At 36.7% G+C, this 18777-nt stretch overlaps 1 protein-coding gene and 1 long non-coding RNA gene across 6 annotated transcripts in view; one reads left to right on the top strand and one right to left on the bottom strand.

Moving 5' to 3' along the window:
- The window catches only part of DIAPH3 (diaphanous-related formin 3), a 519652-nt gene that overhangs the window by 128675 nt on the left and 372200 nt on the right, over nt 1-18777 (top strand). For all 4 annotated transcript variants that reach the window (XM_011990882.1, XM_011990885.1, XM_011990884.1 and 1 more), the window contains one exon: nt 1697-1827. In XM_011990882.1, the coding sequence (XP_011846272.1) occupies nt 1697-1827 (131 nt within the window). The remainder of the gene's footprint in view (nt 1-1696; nt 1828-18777) is intronic.
- The window catches only part of LOC105547337, a 31594-nt gene continuing 13001 nt past the window's right edge, over nt 185-18777 (bottom strand). For both annotated transcript variants that reach the window (XR_001007211.1, XR_001007212.1), the window contains 2 exons: nt 1728-1836; nt 185-344 (listed from right to left, as the gene is read on the bottom strand). This is a non-coding gene — a long non-coding RNA (uncharacterized LOC105547337). The remainder of the gene's footprint in view (nt 345-1727; nt 1837-18777) is intronic.

Below are 18777 nucleotides of genomic sequence, written 5' to 3'. Positions count from 1 at the left end.
AGTGCTGTGTTGGTGCAAGTTGAATATGTTCTTTGAATGATATCGGTGACTGTGATAAAAATAATTGGATGTTCATTTTCATAGCTCTCACCATTTCCCCTTTTATTTTCTGAGATTGTACCATTGAATTCTTCTTTATTAAATTACTACTTTGATATTGACATGAATAAAAATAACCCTTCTCTACAGTGCTAATTTGTTTTGCTTTATTGGGAATGTTTTCTTGAATAACATTATATTAAATTAATAAAAACAAAAAACATGAAAAACACCTAATTTCCTGCCACTTCACCTGATCTTCTTTTGAACTTACACAATTCATTTCCTGCCATTGGATGGTGAATCTGTAATTTAAATAATATAATTCAGAACTTTATTGTTAGTTCGCCATCCTCATCATTTCCTATCTAGGCTGTATAGATACCTTCTCAACAGATCTCTCTGCTTCTGATCTCAGAGTAAAAGTCCAAGTTCTTTGAGTGGACTGTAAAACCTACAGTCCCCTCCATCATAGCGTTTTTTTCCTATATCTGCATGGTTAGCTGTTTTATCTCCTTTAGACTTTTTATTTGAACACTCAAGTTTGAGTCCTTTGAAGTCTTCTCTCTGAGGCTTTCTTTGACCATCCTGTTTAAAATTGCGTGTCTCATATGATGCTACTTATTCTCTTTCCTGCTTTTCTTCTTCTCCACAGTGTGTATTATTTACAGTGCAATGCATTTTAGTTATTATTTCTCCCCATATGTAGTAAAGCTACATGTAGGTAGGAAGTTCAATCTTTTATTCTTCTTTCATCCCTGCTCTATTCTCAGTACTTAAAACAGTGCCCAGTATTTAGTAGGTACTTAATGTTTGTTGAATAATGAGTGAACTCTAACTCTTCTAATTCATATTTCACACTGGAGTGATCCTTCCAAAACTCCCCAGGAGAGCTAGTTGCATAGTAGTGCTTTATCACTCCATGATCTGGCGTCTGTCTTCAGTTGCATATGTTTTTGTTTTTCTCTCCATGTGTACGTGCATTTTATGTTTTGGTCTGGAAGTTAATTCCTTTCTCATTCTTTGCCTGCCTAATGCCTACTTCAAAAGAAAAACCAGGAAGATGTACCCCTGTTATGTAGGCTTCCCTGATCTGTTCTGCCAAGTTAGATGTTCTTTCTTTGAGTCTCTTTGTGCTGTGTTACAGGAACTAGATTGTACTGAAAATTATTATTTTCTTGCTTGCATTTCTTCCAGACTTCACTTTTTGTTAATCTATGTGTCTATAGTGCCTAAAACTAGGCTTATAATGGTAGTTGGATGAATTAATACCTAACAGCCTTTTCTATGCTGCTTTGAATACTAATTTTAATAGGATAGTTCTTATATTGAGTTTTATTTTGTGTGTGCCTAAAAATATTACTGTATTTTAAGATATTTTCTATATTACACAATTGTTCTCCATGACATTTTACATTTGAGAAAGCAATTATTTCAATTTGCACACCTTCTGATGTTATATTAATATCTTTTGTGGATATCACAGATTATGAATTTATAGATTTTTGGGCAGAAGTAAGGAAATTATCTACCACCCCTGCCCAAATAGTGCTAATTATAGTAGTTATGTGATGCTGTTAGGGGTATTAACTTGTTATTTTTTAATGGGTAATCTCCATGCAGTATTAATCAAAAATTTTTTTGACTTATTTTATAGGGGAGTCTTAAGAGAAGCCGACAGATCTCACCTCAGGAATTCATTCATGAGCTGAAAATGGGGTCTGCAGATGAGAGACTTGTCACATGCCTGGAGTCTCTCCGAGTGTCTTTGACCAGCAATCCTGTGAGGTAATTCATCTATTTGAACACCAACAGGGCAGATGTCATTAATGTGTTCTTTTAGTTTAATATTTTTTTTCATTGTGCCTGGTAAACCTCAACAGTTTCTTAAAGTACAAACTGAATACGTGATATTTATATGCGGGAAGAAATATAGCCTCCATAGTACCTTTTGCATTTATTACTGAGTGGTACATTGCTCAGGGACTTTAGAAAAGCTTTTTTCCCCCATAGACTTTTTAGAAACCTAAGGTGTTTTCTGAAAGAGAACTGTCATGTGAGAAACTATTAATTTAATATGACTGAGTTTCACCCTGAATTTTGTCATTATATATTTACTTGCTGATGTTATTTGATATAGTAAGAAATACCACTAATTCAGTTTTTCTGTTGTTGGAAATGTCATTGTAGGACCCTATAGGTTAGTTTTGCTATATTTACCAAATAAAAGTACAGAACAACCAGAAATATTCAATTCTAGACACGCACTAAAAAAAAAATTTATCTGAAGTTCAAATTTAAGTGAGTATCCTGTACTTTATATGCAAACAGTACCATAGGTGTTTCCATAAGTCAGTTTTGAAATGGGGCTAATTTTTGGTGCCTCTAAGAAATAATTGTGAACAAAATTTAACAATCAATGTAAATATATTTTTATAAACTGGGCATATTTAAACTTGTCAGATTATTGCATGGTGGGAGACAGACTTGTTAAAAAAACAAAAACCAGGAAGATATACCTGAAATATATCACGTATGTTAATTGTGGTGCCTAAAAAGAGAGATTTCAGTCTATTCGGAGGCCATATGCTAACTCGGAATTAAGTGGCTAAACAAGAGTATTCTTGAAAAAATTCAAGCAGAAGTTGTTATGAAATACCTAAACAGTCAGAATCAGAGAATTTCAGAGCTGCAAGGATTGTAGATCGGTTTTGGGTTTTTACTGTGTAAGAAATGAATGATTATTTCTGCATAAGAATATATGTATATGTAGTCATGTATGTGTGTGTGTGTGTGTGTGTGTGTTCTGAAAGCTAGAATTGCATACTATAATTGGAGGTTCATGATATGGAGAAGAATTTGCTCTGATTATTACTTTTTTGGAGATTTCTGTGGCTGGATTATAGTATGCAGAAATCCTTGACTATACAAGTATTTAAAAGAAAACAACCTTAACTGCTGAGATGTGAGACTGAGTGACATTTAACTAAGGAGTATGATGAGTAAACAAAGAAACTTTATTGTATTTCAACTTTATTTTTCCATATCTTGCCATTTCCAGTCTGTCCTATAGACTGCAAACTAATGGTGGGCATGAAACTAGGGCTTCATGTGTGTAATTTGCCTCTTGTTACCAGACACACTGTTTAGCATGCAGGAAATGCTCCATAAAGATTTGTTGATTGAAACAATGAGGTTTTAATTTTAGCCTTCTTTAATCTTACCTTGGCTAGTATTAGAAACTGAGAATGGATTAGGGAATTTATTTGACAGGTATATTCATAAATGAAGAGCTTTGGTGTCCAGCCTAATCTTTGCCTGTAAAATATCTTCATTTAAAAAAAATATTTGGCCAGACGTAGCTCAAGCCTGTAATCCCAGCACTTTGGGAGGCCGAGGCGGGTGGATCACTTGAGGTCAGGCATTCCAGACCAGCCTGGCCAACATGGTGAAATCCCATCTGTACTAAAATTACAAAACTTAGCCGGGCATAGTGGCGGGCACCTGTAATCCCAGCTATTTGGGAGGCTGAGTCAGGAGAATTTCTTGAACCTGGGAGGCGGAGGTTGCAGTGAGCTGGGATCATGCCACTGCATTCCAGGCTTGGGTGACGAGAGTGGAAAAAAAAATTATTGAGCACCTGCTGTTTTCCAGTAGTATGTGCAGGTGTAGGGCTTGAGGGAACAAAGTAGATTCACACCATATTTCTGTGGAATTTAAACATAGGAAGAGGGTATTTGGGGGTTGACTGGGGAGACAATTCACACTCATTTCTCAATTTATCTGTCTGCCAGTGGGCACAGGAAATATTCATAGTTTTTTAATATAATGAGAAGTAGACCCTTTATTTACTACCATTATTATTCTCCTCTTCTTTATCTACTCAAAAGTAGATGTCTGTGCTAACAAAGGAAAACAAAATAGAAGGTATATATGAATTCATGCATCTTACAATGGATTATTATTGTGATTTTACCTAAAAACACTGGGAAATTATGCTATATCTGGTTCATTTGAACCTTATTTGAAGAAGAAAAACTAGAAACTGGTGGAATTGTTTCTGTAAGGATTCACAATTCTAGAAGATGTTATTAGGAATCCATGATGTTATCCATGAAGTACTTTTTTTTTTTAATTGAAAAGAATAGAAAATATTATCATTGGAGAATTTTTTCTGAAATCATGCCACTTTATTTTTAGAGAGAAAATTGAGAAGATCCTTTTTTTTTTTTTTTTGGAGATGGAGTCTCACTCTGTTGCCCAGGCTGGAGGGCAGTGGTGCAATCTCGGATCACTGCGGCCTCCATCTCCTGGGTTCAAGTGATTCTCCTGCCTCAGCCTCCCTGGTAGATGGGATTACACGTGCATGCCTGGCTAATTTTTGTGTTTTGAGTAGTGGCAGGCCTCAGCATGTTGGCCAGGCTGGTCTTGAACTCCTGACCTCTAAGGATCCACGTGCCTCAGCGTGCCAAACTACTGGGATTATAGATATGAGCCACTGTGCCTGGCCCAAGATGATACTTTTTGAATATTTCTTTGTCCAGTGTTCCTATTAGATAAATGACTTAGGTGGACATGTAAAACTGGGAACTTATGCCTGTGATCAAATTTTTGGACTTTTCCTGTTAGTTATGATGTGCCTGCTCTTTAAATCAGTTTTTAATTTTTATACAGTATGTGACGAAAAAGGATTTCTAATTTTTGTCAAGTTTTGAGATCATTGTTAGACCTGTCATATCATTAAGTAAATTAAAGTTTTAAAAATGTCTGAATAGAACAAAAAAGAAAATTGAATTGATTGATGGTTTTCCGGTGCTGGTGTAGGTTCAGGATTTATTTAAATAAAAAATGAAGGAAGGCCGAGTACGGTGGCTCATGCCTGTAGTCCTGGCACTTTGGGAGGCTGAGACGGGCAGATCACTTGAAGCCAGGAGTTTGAGACCAGTCTGGTCAACATGGCAAAACCCCGTCTCTACTAAAAATACAAAAATTATCTGGACTTGTTGGTGCATGCCTGTACTCCGTGCCACTTGGGAGGCTGAAGCACAGGAATCCCTTGAACCTGGGAGGCAGAAGTTGCAGTGACCTGAGATCATGCCACTGCACTCCAGCCTGGGCAATAGAGTGAGACTCTATCTCAAAAAAAAAAAAAAAAAAAAAAAAAATCAAGGAAAAAGTAGACTCCTCCGTACTCCCAATTACCTCTCCCCTCTCGTCTCTGGATATGTAATATTTTTAGAGCCACTCTTCAACTTCTGAAACTGCTAAGCAATTGTGAGCCATGTCAGCCTTTTACTCTCTATGAATTATGTGAAAACCAGTATGCTAAATACTAGATTATTTGTCTTGCTTTATGAAGATTTGATGTAGAGATCACAAACATCTTTTATTTGTTGTTTATTGATTATCTAGTATTCTTGGTGACAGTTTTGAGCTAGTTCTGGACACCAGGGAAAAGACCAATTTCTTCAAATTATCAAATATTACTTTTAGTGGATCTTGACATAGTCAATAATTATGTTTGAATTATGGAATACATTTGGTTAGAAACATAAAAAGGTAGACAGCAACATTATAGATCATACTCATCTATGCATATAGTGAAAGTGTCTTTATTTTCTCAATTTGACGTGCCTGTCAAGGGCAAGATTCTTTGTCTCAAAATCTAGGCTTATCAGGTTTTTGTGTTTTGAGATTTTAGGCATTATTTTCCATTAATCATAGTTAACATTTTCATTTTCAAATTAACAAGAATAATTTTATCATAAAGTTCTATTTTTGTTAGATTTCTAAAGAGATTCTTAAGTTGATAACTATAATTTTGAGAAAATCATTTTGGAAAATTTTGCAGAAATGTGTGTGCTTACATGAAAACAAATAAATGGTCTTTGAATGTCATTATTCCATTTAATAACGTCATTTTTAGAATCTATTTTTTCTTCATTTCTGGAATTTAAAAACACAAAGCAGGTGGAAGATCTTGACTTTGGAGTTGATCTAGTTCATGTGTAAAGACAGAAACAGAAAAACTTGTGACAAGCAGTGAGATCATTGTACTCATTTTTATCAACATGATCTGAGGAAGTCTTTCAAGATCAGAAATTCGAAGTTGCTAATACTTTGACTTACTTTAAATTTTCAAATAAAATATTAAACATTTCCAAAAGACAATTTATCATAACAGTAAAACATGCATCTCCTTGCCTATTAATGAGGCTGAGACATAATATTGCCTATAGCTTTGAAGCTTCCTTTCATCCCTTCTTAATCCTATACCGTCATTCATTCCTAAATACCCCTTCCCTACACTATTCTATGGTAACCACTATCTTGAGTTTTGGGTTTATCGTTCCTTTCAGTTATAGTTTTAGCATATACGTATTCCTAATTAACCTACTGTTTGGTTTTATATGTTTTTGAAGTGTATGTTAATGGATCATCTTCCATGCATTATTCTTAGAGTTGTATTTCCTCTCAATATTGTTTCACAGATTTATCCACCTTGATGTGTGCAGCTTTTCACATTTTTCCCAACTAATCATTTTCATACCTTATATTTTAGGAATATCTATTATAAATAGCATATGAATAATTTTTTATCTCATCTGATAATCTTTGTCTTTACCTGGTAGTTTTAACTTTTTGTATCAATTGTGAAAATATGTTGGAATTTATGTCTGATGTTTCATTTTGAATTTTTAATTTACGCTGCTTTTTCCAGGTTCATCATCCAAACTGCTCCTGCTCCTCCTCATCTCTTCTTTCTGCTTCTTCCTTTTCTATATTCATCCTTTCTGTTTATTATCCTTAACTTCTTTTGGATTGATATTTAATTTCTTATTTTATTTTTCCTCATTTACTGATTTGGAAGACAAATGATCATTTTCTAATCTTAGAAAAGAAATTTAAAATGAACATACTTTAAAAAGAAATTTAACTTGCATGTACTTAAAAGGTACAAAAGTAAGCAATATCTCTTCTCTTGAACCAAAGAAAACTTTAATATCTTTTTTACTTATATGCTAGTTTTGAGTGAAATTTCAGTGTATCTGTTTTCTTTTAATAAGTTAGATTTTACTATTATTGAGTCATATTATAAATATGTGTATATGTATATATATTTCTACATACATCATTCTTTTTTATTTTTGTTTGCTGCCCCTGATTATTTTACTTTTGCTTTAAGTATATTGTTAAGATCCCTTAGTGAGAGTGTGATTGCAAAATTCTGTTTGAAAGTATCTTTTTAAAAAATGATGTTTAGTCAAGTTGACTCACAATTTTTTGTTGTTGTTGTTACACTTAATGTCTCAAAGTATCTATTTGCCTTTGCTTTGGAAGGATAGTCTTCCTAGGGCATGCAATTGAGATGCAATTGAGGGTTTTAGATATCTATGCTTAACACATTGAAGATATTATTTTCTCTTCTGACTTTCACTGCTATTTTTGAGAACTTGGCGTTTAGTAAAACTAATTCCTTTCCATGTAATCTGCCTTTTCTCTTTTGTCTGGTTCTATAATGTTTTCTTTATCTTTGGTGTTCTAGAGTTTTTTTTACGTGTCTGCGTGAGATTTCTTTCTTTTTTCTTCTGATAGGGATTTTTTTTTTTGGCTTTTTTAATATGATGGGTATCTTTCTGTGAAAATTTTGCCATTGTTTTGTCAAGTATTGCCTTTTCCCTTCTAATTATGTATATGTTAGAACTTCTTGTTCTATGCTGTATTATTTCCTATTCTGTCATTAATACTTTCCATTTATTTGTCTCTCTCTATTACATTCTGGATATATTTTTTTAGATTTGCATGGCATGTTTTAGTATTTTAGATTAACAAGTTATAAAAACTTATTAAAAATTCACCTTAGGTGAAAAAGAGTTTGAGAATTAACAATATATTCAGATTCATTTTGATACTAGTAGTGATAATTTCTGAAATGGGCAGGTAGAGTAAGGTTTTCCTGGGTGTATTTCTTTTCTCTTTTTCCTTTCCTTTTTTTTTTCTTTCTCTCTCTTCTTCTTTTCTCTTTGATATTGATACATGGAGGTAAGTAATGCAGGCAGCTCTGTTTTCTCTCCTGTTATTCAATATGGTAGCCACTAGTTGCCTGTGGCTATTTAAATTTAGTTACCTAAAAATGAATAAAAAGAAACCCCACAACATATTTGCTTGAGAGTCACATGTAGTTAGTGGCTACCATTTTGGACAATATATATAGGCCATTTCTGTCATTGTAAACAATTCTATTAGACAGTGCTGCCTAAGGGGCCTTGGTTCTGCATATCCACTTCTTTGATATATTAACTATATTATTATTACATTCTCAATGTTATATTCCAGATGGTGAGACTATTATAAAGAAAATAAAGTCTGACAGATTGAAGATTATTTAAAAATCTGCAAGAATGATTGGACATTAATCTCAAGAGAATCCCAAGGGAATAAAAGAGTGATCTAAGGAAGGTTCCCTTCAGCAGGGAGTGCTGTCTTAGCAGGATGAGGCTAAGGGAGCGAGTGGGCTTTATACAAAGTATTAAGGAACAGAAAAGGAGAGATGAAGTATGTCTGACAGGAAGTGCTATAGTTATGGTCCCTGGCAGTCATTGGTGTAACTGCCTGTAGCTGGGATGAGGGAATCAGCAATATAGTGCATCATAGCAGTCATAGAAACATCTCCTTTGGTAAATTAAAAACATTAGTGGGATGCATTTTTTAAACAGAGTTTTTGTTAGAGAGATGTGCCTACGTGTACCTCTTAAAGGCATTTTTTCAAGAGTACTTTCCAATAAGGAGTCAAAAAGTATTAGGTAGGATATTAATATACTTCTTTACCTGTTTATTTTGACACTGCCATCTATCTTTGAATATGCCTTCTATTATTTCTTAATTGCCATTCAGAGTAGCATTGCTTATTAAATAAATATTTGTTGAAATTTCGAATTTTAGGTCATGTGACTGTCCTTTCTAAAAGCGTGTCAGATTGATGAAATATTAATGAAAAAAATGTCCTGGAAGAAAGTAACTATTAATGTTTTCAAATAAGTACTAACTTTATATTTTCAAAGGACAAGCGATTACTTTCTCATGCTTTCACAGTCCTTCCAAATCTAGCACCATTTCTCTAAGAGACCTTTAGAAGACTGAATGTTCCCTAGGGGTAGGAGACTGCCTCTTTTGTATGTTGTCATTCATTCTATAGCTTTTTTTTTGGTTTATAGATGTAGCAAAATGTTGTATAAATATTTGGTTTAAAAGTGTATCTGTATCTTAAAAGCTTTGACTTTGAATACAGGGTTAACAGTAAACAAAGAACACATGGAAAATGTATTAATTGCTTTTAACAGACACGTATCTTCTATAGATGGTAAATAAGAGCTGCTCAGCTTAATTTATAGTTGACCTGAGAGGGCCTGGAATTGTAAAATGCTCCAAATCTATTTTTTAAATATCTATATCTATATATGCCATATATATACACACACAGAGCAAATATACATATACATGTTAAATATATTTGCCATATATATCTCCCAGTTTATTTAAAATATACATTTCTGTTTAAATGGCCAAGATTGACTATCTTTTTAAAAAAAATTCTGTTAACATGTAAAGTAAGTCACAATGTGACACAGAATCCAAAATCTTCATTTTTTAACGCAGTTTCATATGACTACGAGAGCTCATATATTTCTAGAGTAGTTATATTCAGCTACTCTATTAAAAAATAGATTTTGGACCCTACGTTACTGATATTTAAGTACAACCGGGAGAAAATGTAACTAAAACCTAATTATTTGAGCTGGGCATGGTGGCACATGCCTGTAGTCCCGATTACTTGGGAGGCTGAGGCAGGAGGATCTCTTGAGTCCAGAAATTCTGGACTGTGGTGCACTGTGCCAATCAGGTGTCCACACTAAGTTCAGCATCAATATGGTGACCTCCTGAGAGCAGCAGACCACCAGATTGCCCACTGAGGGATGAACCGGCCCAGGTCAGAAACAGAGTAGGTTAAACTCGCATGCTGAACAGTAGTGGGATTGTGCTTGTGAATAGCCACTGTACTCTAGCATGGGCAACACAGTGAGTCCCTGCCTCTTAAAACAGAGCAAAATAAAACAAACGTAATTTTTTGAAACTATCATTTTACTGTTTAAAAGACAACAACAAAAGATAAAGTGTTAAGCCAAAACAATTTGGAAAAAAATACTGTTAAACTTTACAGTTTCTTATGTATATAAAGGTGGAATATAATAAACTTTCTTTCTTTTTAATTGTTATTGCCTGTTTTCTGAGAATGCAAACCTTATGTGTTTATGGCTTTACAGCTATCAGTATGAAGCTATTAACTGAATAGTTTGGTTTCTGTTGAAAGATAAATATTTTAAATGAGAGAAATTATTGAACTGCAGATACTAAAGCCTCTATTAGTATTTTACATAAAAAGAATCAGTATAGTTTATTCCTTAGATTAATTTTCTGGGCTTGTTATTATATCTTAGAGTATTGCCAGGTTAGTTAAGTAAAAGATTTTTAAAATGATGATGTTTATCTTGGTATTCCCTTACATATCTATACATGAAGAAAGGCCTTAATACAAAGGAAGGCATCACATTGACAGTAGGCGGAAGTTTTAATTTTTATGATTCAGAAAGCTTTTTAAGAGTAAAACTCAATTTTATCATTTAGATTGGTGATGGATTTCTAGTTCTTTTATTAGAGGGGGCAGTATATGTCTGAAAGGAACAGGTGCAGTTTATTTCAGCCTCTATTGTATATTAAATTTCATAAATAATAATTGACATAGTTTGGGTATTTGTTCTTGCTCAGATCTCCTGTTGAATTGAATGCTGAAGGTGGGGCCTGGTGGGAGGTGTTTGGCTCATGGGAGTAGATCCCAATGAATTTGGTGCTGTCTTTGCAATAGTGAGTGAATTTTCATGAGATCTGGTCATTTAAAAGTGTATGTCACCTCTGCCCACATTCTCTTTCTTGCTCCTGGTCTCACCATGTGATGTGCCTGTTGCCCCTTCACCTTCCGCCAATCTTCCTAAGGCCAACCCAGAAGGCAAGCAGATGCTGGTGTCATGCTTCTTGTGCAGCCTGCAGAACCATGAGCCAATTAAACCTTTTTTCCTTAGAAATTACCCAGATGCAGATATTTCTTTATAGAAATGCAAGAATTGCTTAATACAGAAAATTGGTAATAAAGAGTCGGGCATTTGCTGTAAAAATATCTGAAAATGTGGCAGGAACTTTGGTACTAGGTGATGGGCAGAGGTTGGAAGAATTTGAAGAGCTCAGAAGAATATGGGAAATAAGGAAAAGTTTGAAACCTCCATGAGACTGGTTAAATAATTGTGACCAAAGTGCTGATAGTAATATGGACAGTGAAATCCATGCTGAGGAGGTCTCATGTAAATGAGGAACTTATTGAGAACCGGGAGCAAAGGTCATGCATGCTATGCCTTAGCAAAGAATTTGGCTGCATTTTGCTTCTGCCCTTGGGATTTGTGGAAGGTTGAACTTCAGAGTGATACAGGGCATCTGGTGGAAGAAATTTCTAAGCACCAAAGCATTCAAGATGTGGCCTGGTTTCTTCTAATTGCCTATGTTCCAGTGTTGGAGCAAAGAAATTTATATTTGAACAGGAAGAAAAGCATAAAGGTTTGGAAAATTTGCAGCCTGCCCACATGGTAAAGAAAAAGCTTTTTTCAGAGAGTAACTCAAGAAGGCTGTGGAGCGACTACTTGCTAGACAAATTTGCATAACTAAAAAGGAGCGGAGAGTTAATGTCCAAGACAATAAGGGAAAAACCTTGAAGGCATTTCAGAGACCTTTGGCAGCCCCTCCCATCACAGGCCCAGAGGCCTAGTGGGGAAGAATAGTTTTGAGGGCCAGGCCGGGGGCCCTGCTGCTCTTTGTAGCCTTGAGACACTGCTCCTTGCTTCCCTGCCACTGTGGCTCCAGCCTCAGCTCAAAGGGGCCCTGGTCCAGCTTGGGCCACAGCTCCAGAGAGTGTAAGCTGTAAGTCTTGGTGACTTCTATGTGGTGTTAAGCCTGTGGGTGCACAGAGTGCAAGAGTTGAGGTTTGGTAGCCACTGCCTAGATTTCAGAGGATATATGGAGAAAGCCTGGGTGTCCAGGTAGAAGACTACTGTAAGGGCTGGCAGAATCCTCACATAGAACCTCTGCTAAGGTAGTGCCAAGGGGAAATGTGGGGTTGGACCCCCTACACCGAGTCCCCAATGGGACACTACCTAGTGGAGTTGTGAGAAGGGGGTCGTTGCTCTTCAGACCCAGGAATGGTATATCCACCAGCATCTTGCACCCTATACCTGGAAAAGCCACAGACACTCAATGCTGGCACCTGAGAGCCGCTGTGGGTGGTGCACCCTGCAAAGCCACAGGGGCAGAGCTACCTAAGGCCTTGGGAGCCCACCCCTTGTACCAGTGTGGCCTGGATTGGGACACGGAGTCAAGAAGATTGTTTTGGAATTTTAAGATTTAATGACTGCAGGCCAGGCGCGGTAGTTCACACCTGTAATCCCAGCACTTTGGGAGGCCAAGGTGGGTGGATCACGAGGTCAAGAGATTGAGACCATCCTTGCCAATGTGGTGAAATTCTGTCTCTACTAAAAATACAAAAATTAGCTGGGCATAGTGGCATGTGCCAGCTACTCGGGAGGTTGAGGTAGGAGAATCACTTGAACCTGGGAGGTGGAGATTGCAGTGAGCTGAGATTGTGCCACTGTACTCCAGCCTGGTGACAAAGCGAGAGACTCCATCTCAATTAAAAAAAAAAAAAAAGATTTAATGACTGCCCTACTGAGTTTCAAACTTGCCTGTGGCCTACAGCCCCTTTGTTTTGGCTGATTTCTTCTATTTAGAATGGGAATGTTTACCTAATATCTGTACCCCCATTGTATCTTGGAAGTGAATGACTTGTTTTTGATTTTACAGGCTTGTTGGTAGAAGGGACTTGCCTTGTCTCAGATGAGACTTTGCACTTTGGACTTTTGAGTTAATGTTAGAATGAATTAAGACTTTGGGGGCCTATTAGGAAGGCATGATCATAGTTTGCAATTTGAAAAGGATATGATATTTGGAAGGGGCTAAGGGCAAACTGATACAGATTGGATATTTGTCCCCACCCAAATCTCATGGTGAATTGTCATCTCTAGTGCTGGAGGTGGGGCCTGGTGGGAGGTGTTTGGATCATGGGTCAGATCCCTCGTGGCTTGGTGCTGTCTTTGTGATAGTGAGTGAGTTTTTGTAAGATCTCATCATTTACAAGTGTGCCTCCCTCGTCCCCTCTCCAGCCAACACACACACTTTGGCTCTGGCCATGTGACATGCCTGCTACCCCTTCACCTTCTGCCATGATTAGAAGCTTCTTCAGGCCTTCCCAGAAGCAGAGTAGATGCTGGTGCTATACCTCCTGTACAACCTGCAGAACTGCGAGCCAATTAAACCTCTTTTCTTTATAAATTACCACGCCTCAGGCATTTCTTTATAGCAATGCAAGAATGGGCTAATACAATAATATGAAAGAAACACCCGAAAGAAACACCCAAAAGAAAGTTAGAGCCACTGATATCACCTGGAGTCCCTCTGCAGGGCTAAGTAGAAGTTTAGCCCATTTGAACAGAAGTCTGATAGAACTTTCTACAATGACAAAAATGGCCTATGTCTGTCTTGTTCATTACAGAAGCTGCTTACCACATGTGGCTGTTGAGCACTTGAAATATTGCTAGTGTGATTAGGATTTAAATTTTAATTAAAATTTAAATAGCCACATGTGTCTAGAGGCTACCCTATTGGACAACACATCCTTAGAGATCAGAAAAACATATTTCTCGTGCACTTGTTTTGAGCCTTTGTACTCTTGAGTCTGTATATGTGGCTGCCCTTTCCAGCATGCTATGAATTTCTGAGGAGGGGGACAAAGTGTTGTGTCATTGTGAAGCCTTAATATGGGACTCAGGAGAGAGGATCAGAGTACATGTTAAATGGATTTGAATAGTAAAAAGAGAATAAGGAGATTAATGCTTGAAATAAAGTAAAATACATGAGCCTGTACTGCTCATTTTGTAAGACAGGAGAGCAGGTATTTAAAGTGTTTTTATGCATTCTCTGTTTGGTATACTAGATGAGGTGCAAGGATTTCTTTTCTTAAATTGCTGAGATTCCTTTTAGAGAGAAACATCTAACACGTGAAAGAATAAAACTCTTAAGCTCCTAAGAATGTGACGTGGATAACATGTCACTAAAATATAGCACAGGATTTTGTAATCTGTACATGCAACAGGTATTCCAAGGGCTATGCTAGGTGCCACAGTAAATGAGAAGCATATAGGACAGAGAAACCTAGAACACAAAGAAATAAAATAAAAAGGTGTAATCAGTTCAGTAAAGAAAAAATGGGGACTGAGAGTGATTAATGGAGAGGTTTTTTTGATGTAGCTGATTATAGAAAGTCTTTCTGAGGTGGTGAAGTTTGACACCAAAGGACAAGGAACTAGTTTAGAGAAGAGTGGACAGTAGTACTGAACATGAGGTGGACAAACTGTGTGGCAGAGGGATGGAGAAATCCAAAATGCTGTCAGAGAAGGTGGGCAGTGGCCAGGCCATGCAGGGGGTCATGGTCATAAAGATCGTGGTAAGGATACTGGATTTTCATTCTATGGAAGTTGGAGTCTGTTGAAGAGTTTCAAGCAGGAGGTGAACTATTCTGGCTTTCTAAAAAGATAACTTTAACTGCTACAGGGAGTGTGTTAGTGTTTTCTCAGGCTGCTATAAAGAACTGCCTGAGACTGGGTAATTTATAAAAGAAAGAGGTTTAATTGACCCACAGTTCTGCTTTACTGGAGAGGCCTCAGGAAACTTACAATCATGGCAGAAGGCAAAGGAGAAGCAGGCACCTTCCTCACAGGGTGGCAGGATAGAGTGAGTGGAAGCAGGGGAAATGACAAATTCCCCTTATAAAGCCATCAGATCTTGTGAGAACTCACTCACTTTCGAGAGAATAGCATGCGGGAAACCACTCCCATGATCCCATTACCTCCACGTGGTCCTGCCCTTGACATGTGGGGATTATGGGGATTACAATTTGAGGTGAGATATGGATGGAGACAAAAACCCAAATCATATCAGGGAGAATTGATTGAAGGGAGGAGAGGGCGGACAAGGAAGTGTGAGATAGGAGGCTCTGGCAGTAGTCACATGAATTAGGAGGGTGGCTTGTATGAGGATTGTAGCAGTGGTGGGCCAAGGGGTGGGTGAATCTTGCAGATAAATTGGAGGTGGAAACTGTAGGACCTGTTGATGAATTGGATGTAGGATGTGAATGAAAAGGAGGAATTGAGAATAAGTTTTTTTTTTACTTGAGCAAATAGGCAGATAGTAGTGCTGTTAACTGGGATGGAGGAGGTTGTTACTTGTTCCGTGAATTTTGGAGAAGAAAAAAAATCTCCCCCACTTTTTTTCTGAGACGGAGTCTTGCCCTGTCACCAGACTGGAGTGTAGTGACACTATCTCAGCTCACTGCAACCTCCGCTTCCCAGGTTCAAGTGATTCTCCTGCCTCAGCCTCCTGAGTAGCTGTGACTACAGGCGCCCGCCGCCACACCTGGCTAATTTTTGTTGTTTTAGTAGGGAAGGGGTTTCACCTTGTTGGCCAGGATGGTCTCGATCTCCTGACCTCGTGATCCGCCCGCCTCGGCCTCCCGAAGTGCTGGGATTACAGGTGTGAGGCACCGTGCCCGGCCCAAAATATCCCTTTTTAACATGTTAAGTTTGACATGTTTAATATAGAGTATCACAATTTGAGACATCAGGCAAGTCCCTAGATATGTGAGTCTAGAGCTTACATATGTGGAGTGGGGATATTTAAGCCCTGAGAATGGATGGAATCTCAGTGTGGGCAGGTTGTATGGAGAAGGAAGCTAAAGATGTAGGCGAGTGGTCAGAACAAGTTCTGAGGGACTCCGGGTTCAGAAAGTTCAGAAACAGATGATCCAGAAAGGGAAGAGGAGGCAGAAACACAGACTGAGGAGTAGCCAGTGGGGAGGAGAACGCCAAATGCTGATTTCTGGACCTAAAGGAAAAGTGTTTCAAAATAAGGGAGGGACAAACTGCATAGCGCGCTGCTGTGAGGTGGGGCAAGATGGTATTATTGGAATTGGCAAGAGGAAGGTTGTTGCATCCTTTGAGAAAATAGATTTTTTTGGAGTCTTGGTGGTAGAAGCCAGACTGAAGTGAGATTGAGTGAATGGATGGCAAAAAGTGCTGACCATGCTTGTGAGAAATTTTTTTGAGACCTTTTGCTATAAAAGAGAGGAGAGAAATGGGAACTAACTGGAGGGGTATCTGAGGTCAAGTGAATGGAACTTGGTGAGCACATGGAGAAATCAAATCAGTGAGAGTTCAAAGAAGATGGAACTGTGAATTGGCCTTGAAAGATGAAATTATTTCATTTCTGTGGAGGGGAGCATTATGAGTGCATTGCTACACAAAGGTAGCAGTGAAATGTATAGAATCAAGGGAAGATCATGGATTTAATAATTAGGACTGCTCTGACTAGCATTGGGTAGTAGTGACAAGTATTTAGGGTGGCAACAAGTGGTGAAAGGGCTGAAACGTGACCATAATGTCTTTTCCACATATATTGTTGGCAAATTAGTCTGTATTTAAAATGAATAATTTAGTGTTTTTTTTGAACTAACGATATTAAATTTGATACTAAGAAACTACTTAGTATCCAAACAAGGTATTTTCTTTTCTATAATATGTTCCTTTTAATAGGGGACTTAAGTTTTGATTAGAGCACATACCAGTATCTATGTTTTAAAATCTATAGTTCTTTTACTGTTTTTTCATCTAAAGGTCAAGAACTCTTGTTTCTTATGCTTTGTTTTTTATCATTCCTGTTAACCTGGTTTTATTTTCATTTTATTTGGAATGTTTTCTCTAGATATTTTATGCCTTTCAGTATGTTATGGCCAAAAAGAAACTAGGAGAATACTACATTTATTACTGTGTTATCTGATATGAAAAGTGGGAATAAATGATTGTTTTTAAATATACAGTGTCCTTAAGAAGTATATTTCAAGAAAATATACATATTCGTGGTTGTATTTTGAAAGTTAGTAGATTTGACAATCTGAACATTATTTATAGTAGTTCCTGAATTCCCAACCTGGCTGTGTAATTTAGTGTAATTTGGGTGGATGCATCATTGAATGACATGTAGGTGTATGTTTGTCTTGCCCCCAGGGCATGCTAAGTACTTTGTACTCCCTCCTAGAGCTGTTCATTTTAAGTATTTAGTCACCTTGGTAAAGGTAGGTGAAAATGAAAGCTTAAAATAAGCTATAATTATATTCAGCATTGGTGATCTATTACTCTGACAGAGGAATGTAAATTGGATCTAGATATTATACAGTATTAAAGCTGACCTTCCAAGTTTAAGGTACGAAATTTGTTAGTTTGTCACATGTGAGCAGTAATGTATTTTTTTCTCCTTTTAAGAAGCTTTGTGTATTGATTTTAAACCATTAGGTTTGTGTTTCCCTAGGCATTCATGTAAGATTATTTTTTTGGGTAATTAAAAATATTTTTCTTATTACAAAAAATGTAAGTTCATTATAGGACAATAAGAAAATACACAAAAGCAAAATCAAGAAAAATGTATAATATTATCTACTTAAATAGACACTAACTTCTTGGAGGAAGAGAGAGAGAGAGAGACAGACAGACACTGTCTACAGAGGAAGTCTTCCTGTCTAATACTGTTGGTTGATTGGTTAAAAATTTGCTTAAAGCATGTAATCATCAAATAAATGATTCAAATATACTCCAAACATTTTTTTTTCAATCTAAAGGATAAACATTTTTTCTCTAGACATTTCATGTAGTGCCCAGACCTTTTCTTGGAGTGGGCAAAGGCTGATTGCATAAAGCATACCCATAATGCATTGTCTTCCTGATGTTGGTGTTTTAAAGTAGAACAGGATCATAAAGGCTCTGGCAAAGCAATCTGAATGCAGAACTATACTTCTGCTAAAAAAAAAAAACAACTTTTTTTTTGGTACTACGATTTCCCTTTAATATATAGTGGTTCCCACATTTACTTTTACAGCAATTTAAAAAGTAATCTATTTTTAACTTTCCAAATCATTAGGCTTAGTTTTCACAGAAGTACCTCTTTCCCCAATTGTGTGTTATCTGTTTATATAATATTAATTATATAAATACAATAGTAAGTACAACTGTCAAGAATGGATTTGGAAACAAACCCAACTGGTTCTGGTGGGAGCAGTGTGTGGGGATATATAAGAGAGTAGAACACAAGCCTTGAATTAGCTGACTAGGTGGAGGATGATTAAGAATGTGTTTGTATAGCTACACATATGTAATACATTTCTTATATGTGAACCAAAACATTGAAGAATAATAATAGAAAACACCTTATATACTATTTCTGCTTTTTAAACTTAAGATATATGAGCATCATTCCACTTCAAGATTGTAGACATAGTTTTTTAAGTTTGGTTTTGTTCCTAGGCCCTAGCTAAGTGAGGTAGGCATCTTCTTTGCTCCTCTAATATTCTCTGTTTATTTTTGTAATAGTGTTTATTGCACACGGTTTTTTTTTTTTTTTTCATTATCCTCATTTCAGTCCTCCTACAAATGTCTTCCATCAACTCTTTAATCCCAAATTATGTGTTTTTCTTTCTTCTTA

Source organism: Mandrillus leucophaeus, unplaced genomic scaffold (genome assembly GCF_000951045.1).
Source record: "Mandrillus leucophaeus isolate KB7577 unplaced genomic scaffold, Mleu.le_1.0 Scaffold387, whole genome shotgun sequence".
NCBI classification, from domain to species: Eukaryota; Metazoa; Chordata; class Mammalia; order Primates; family Cercopithecidae; genus Mandrillus; species Mandrillus leucophaeus.
Note: the sequence above shows the minus strand (reverse complement) of the source record. Positions and strands in the feature narration are given on the sequence as shown.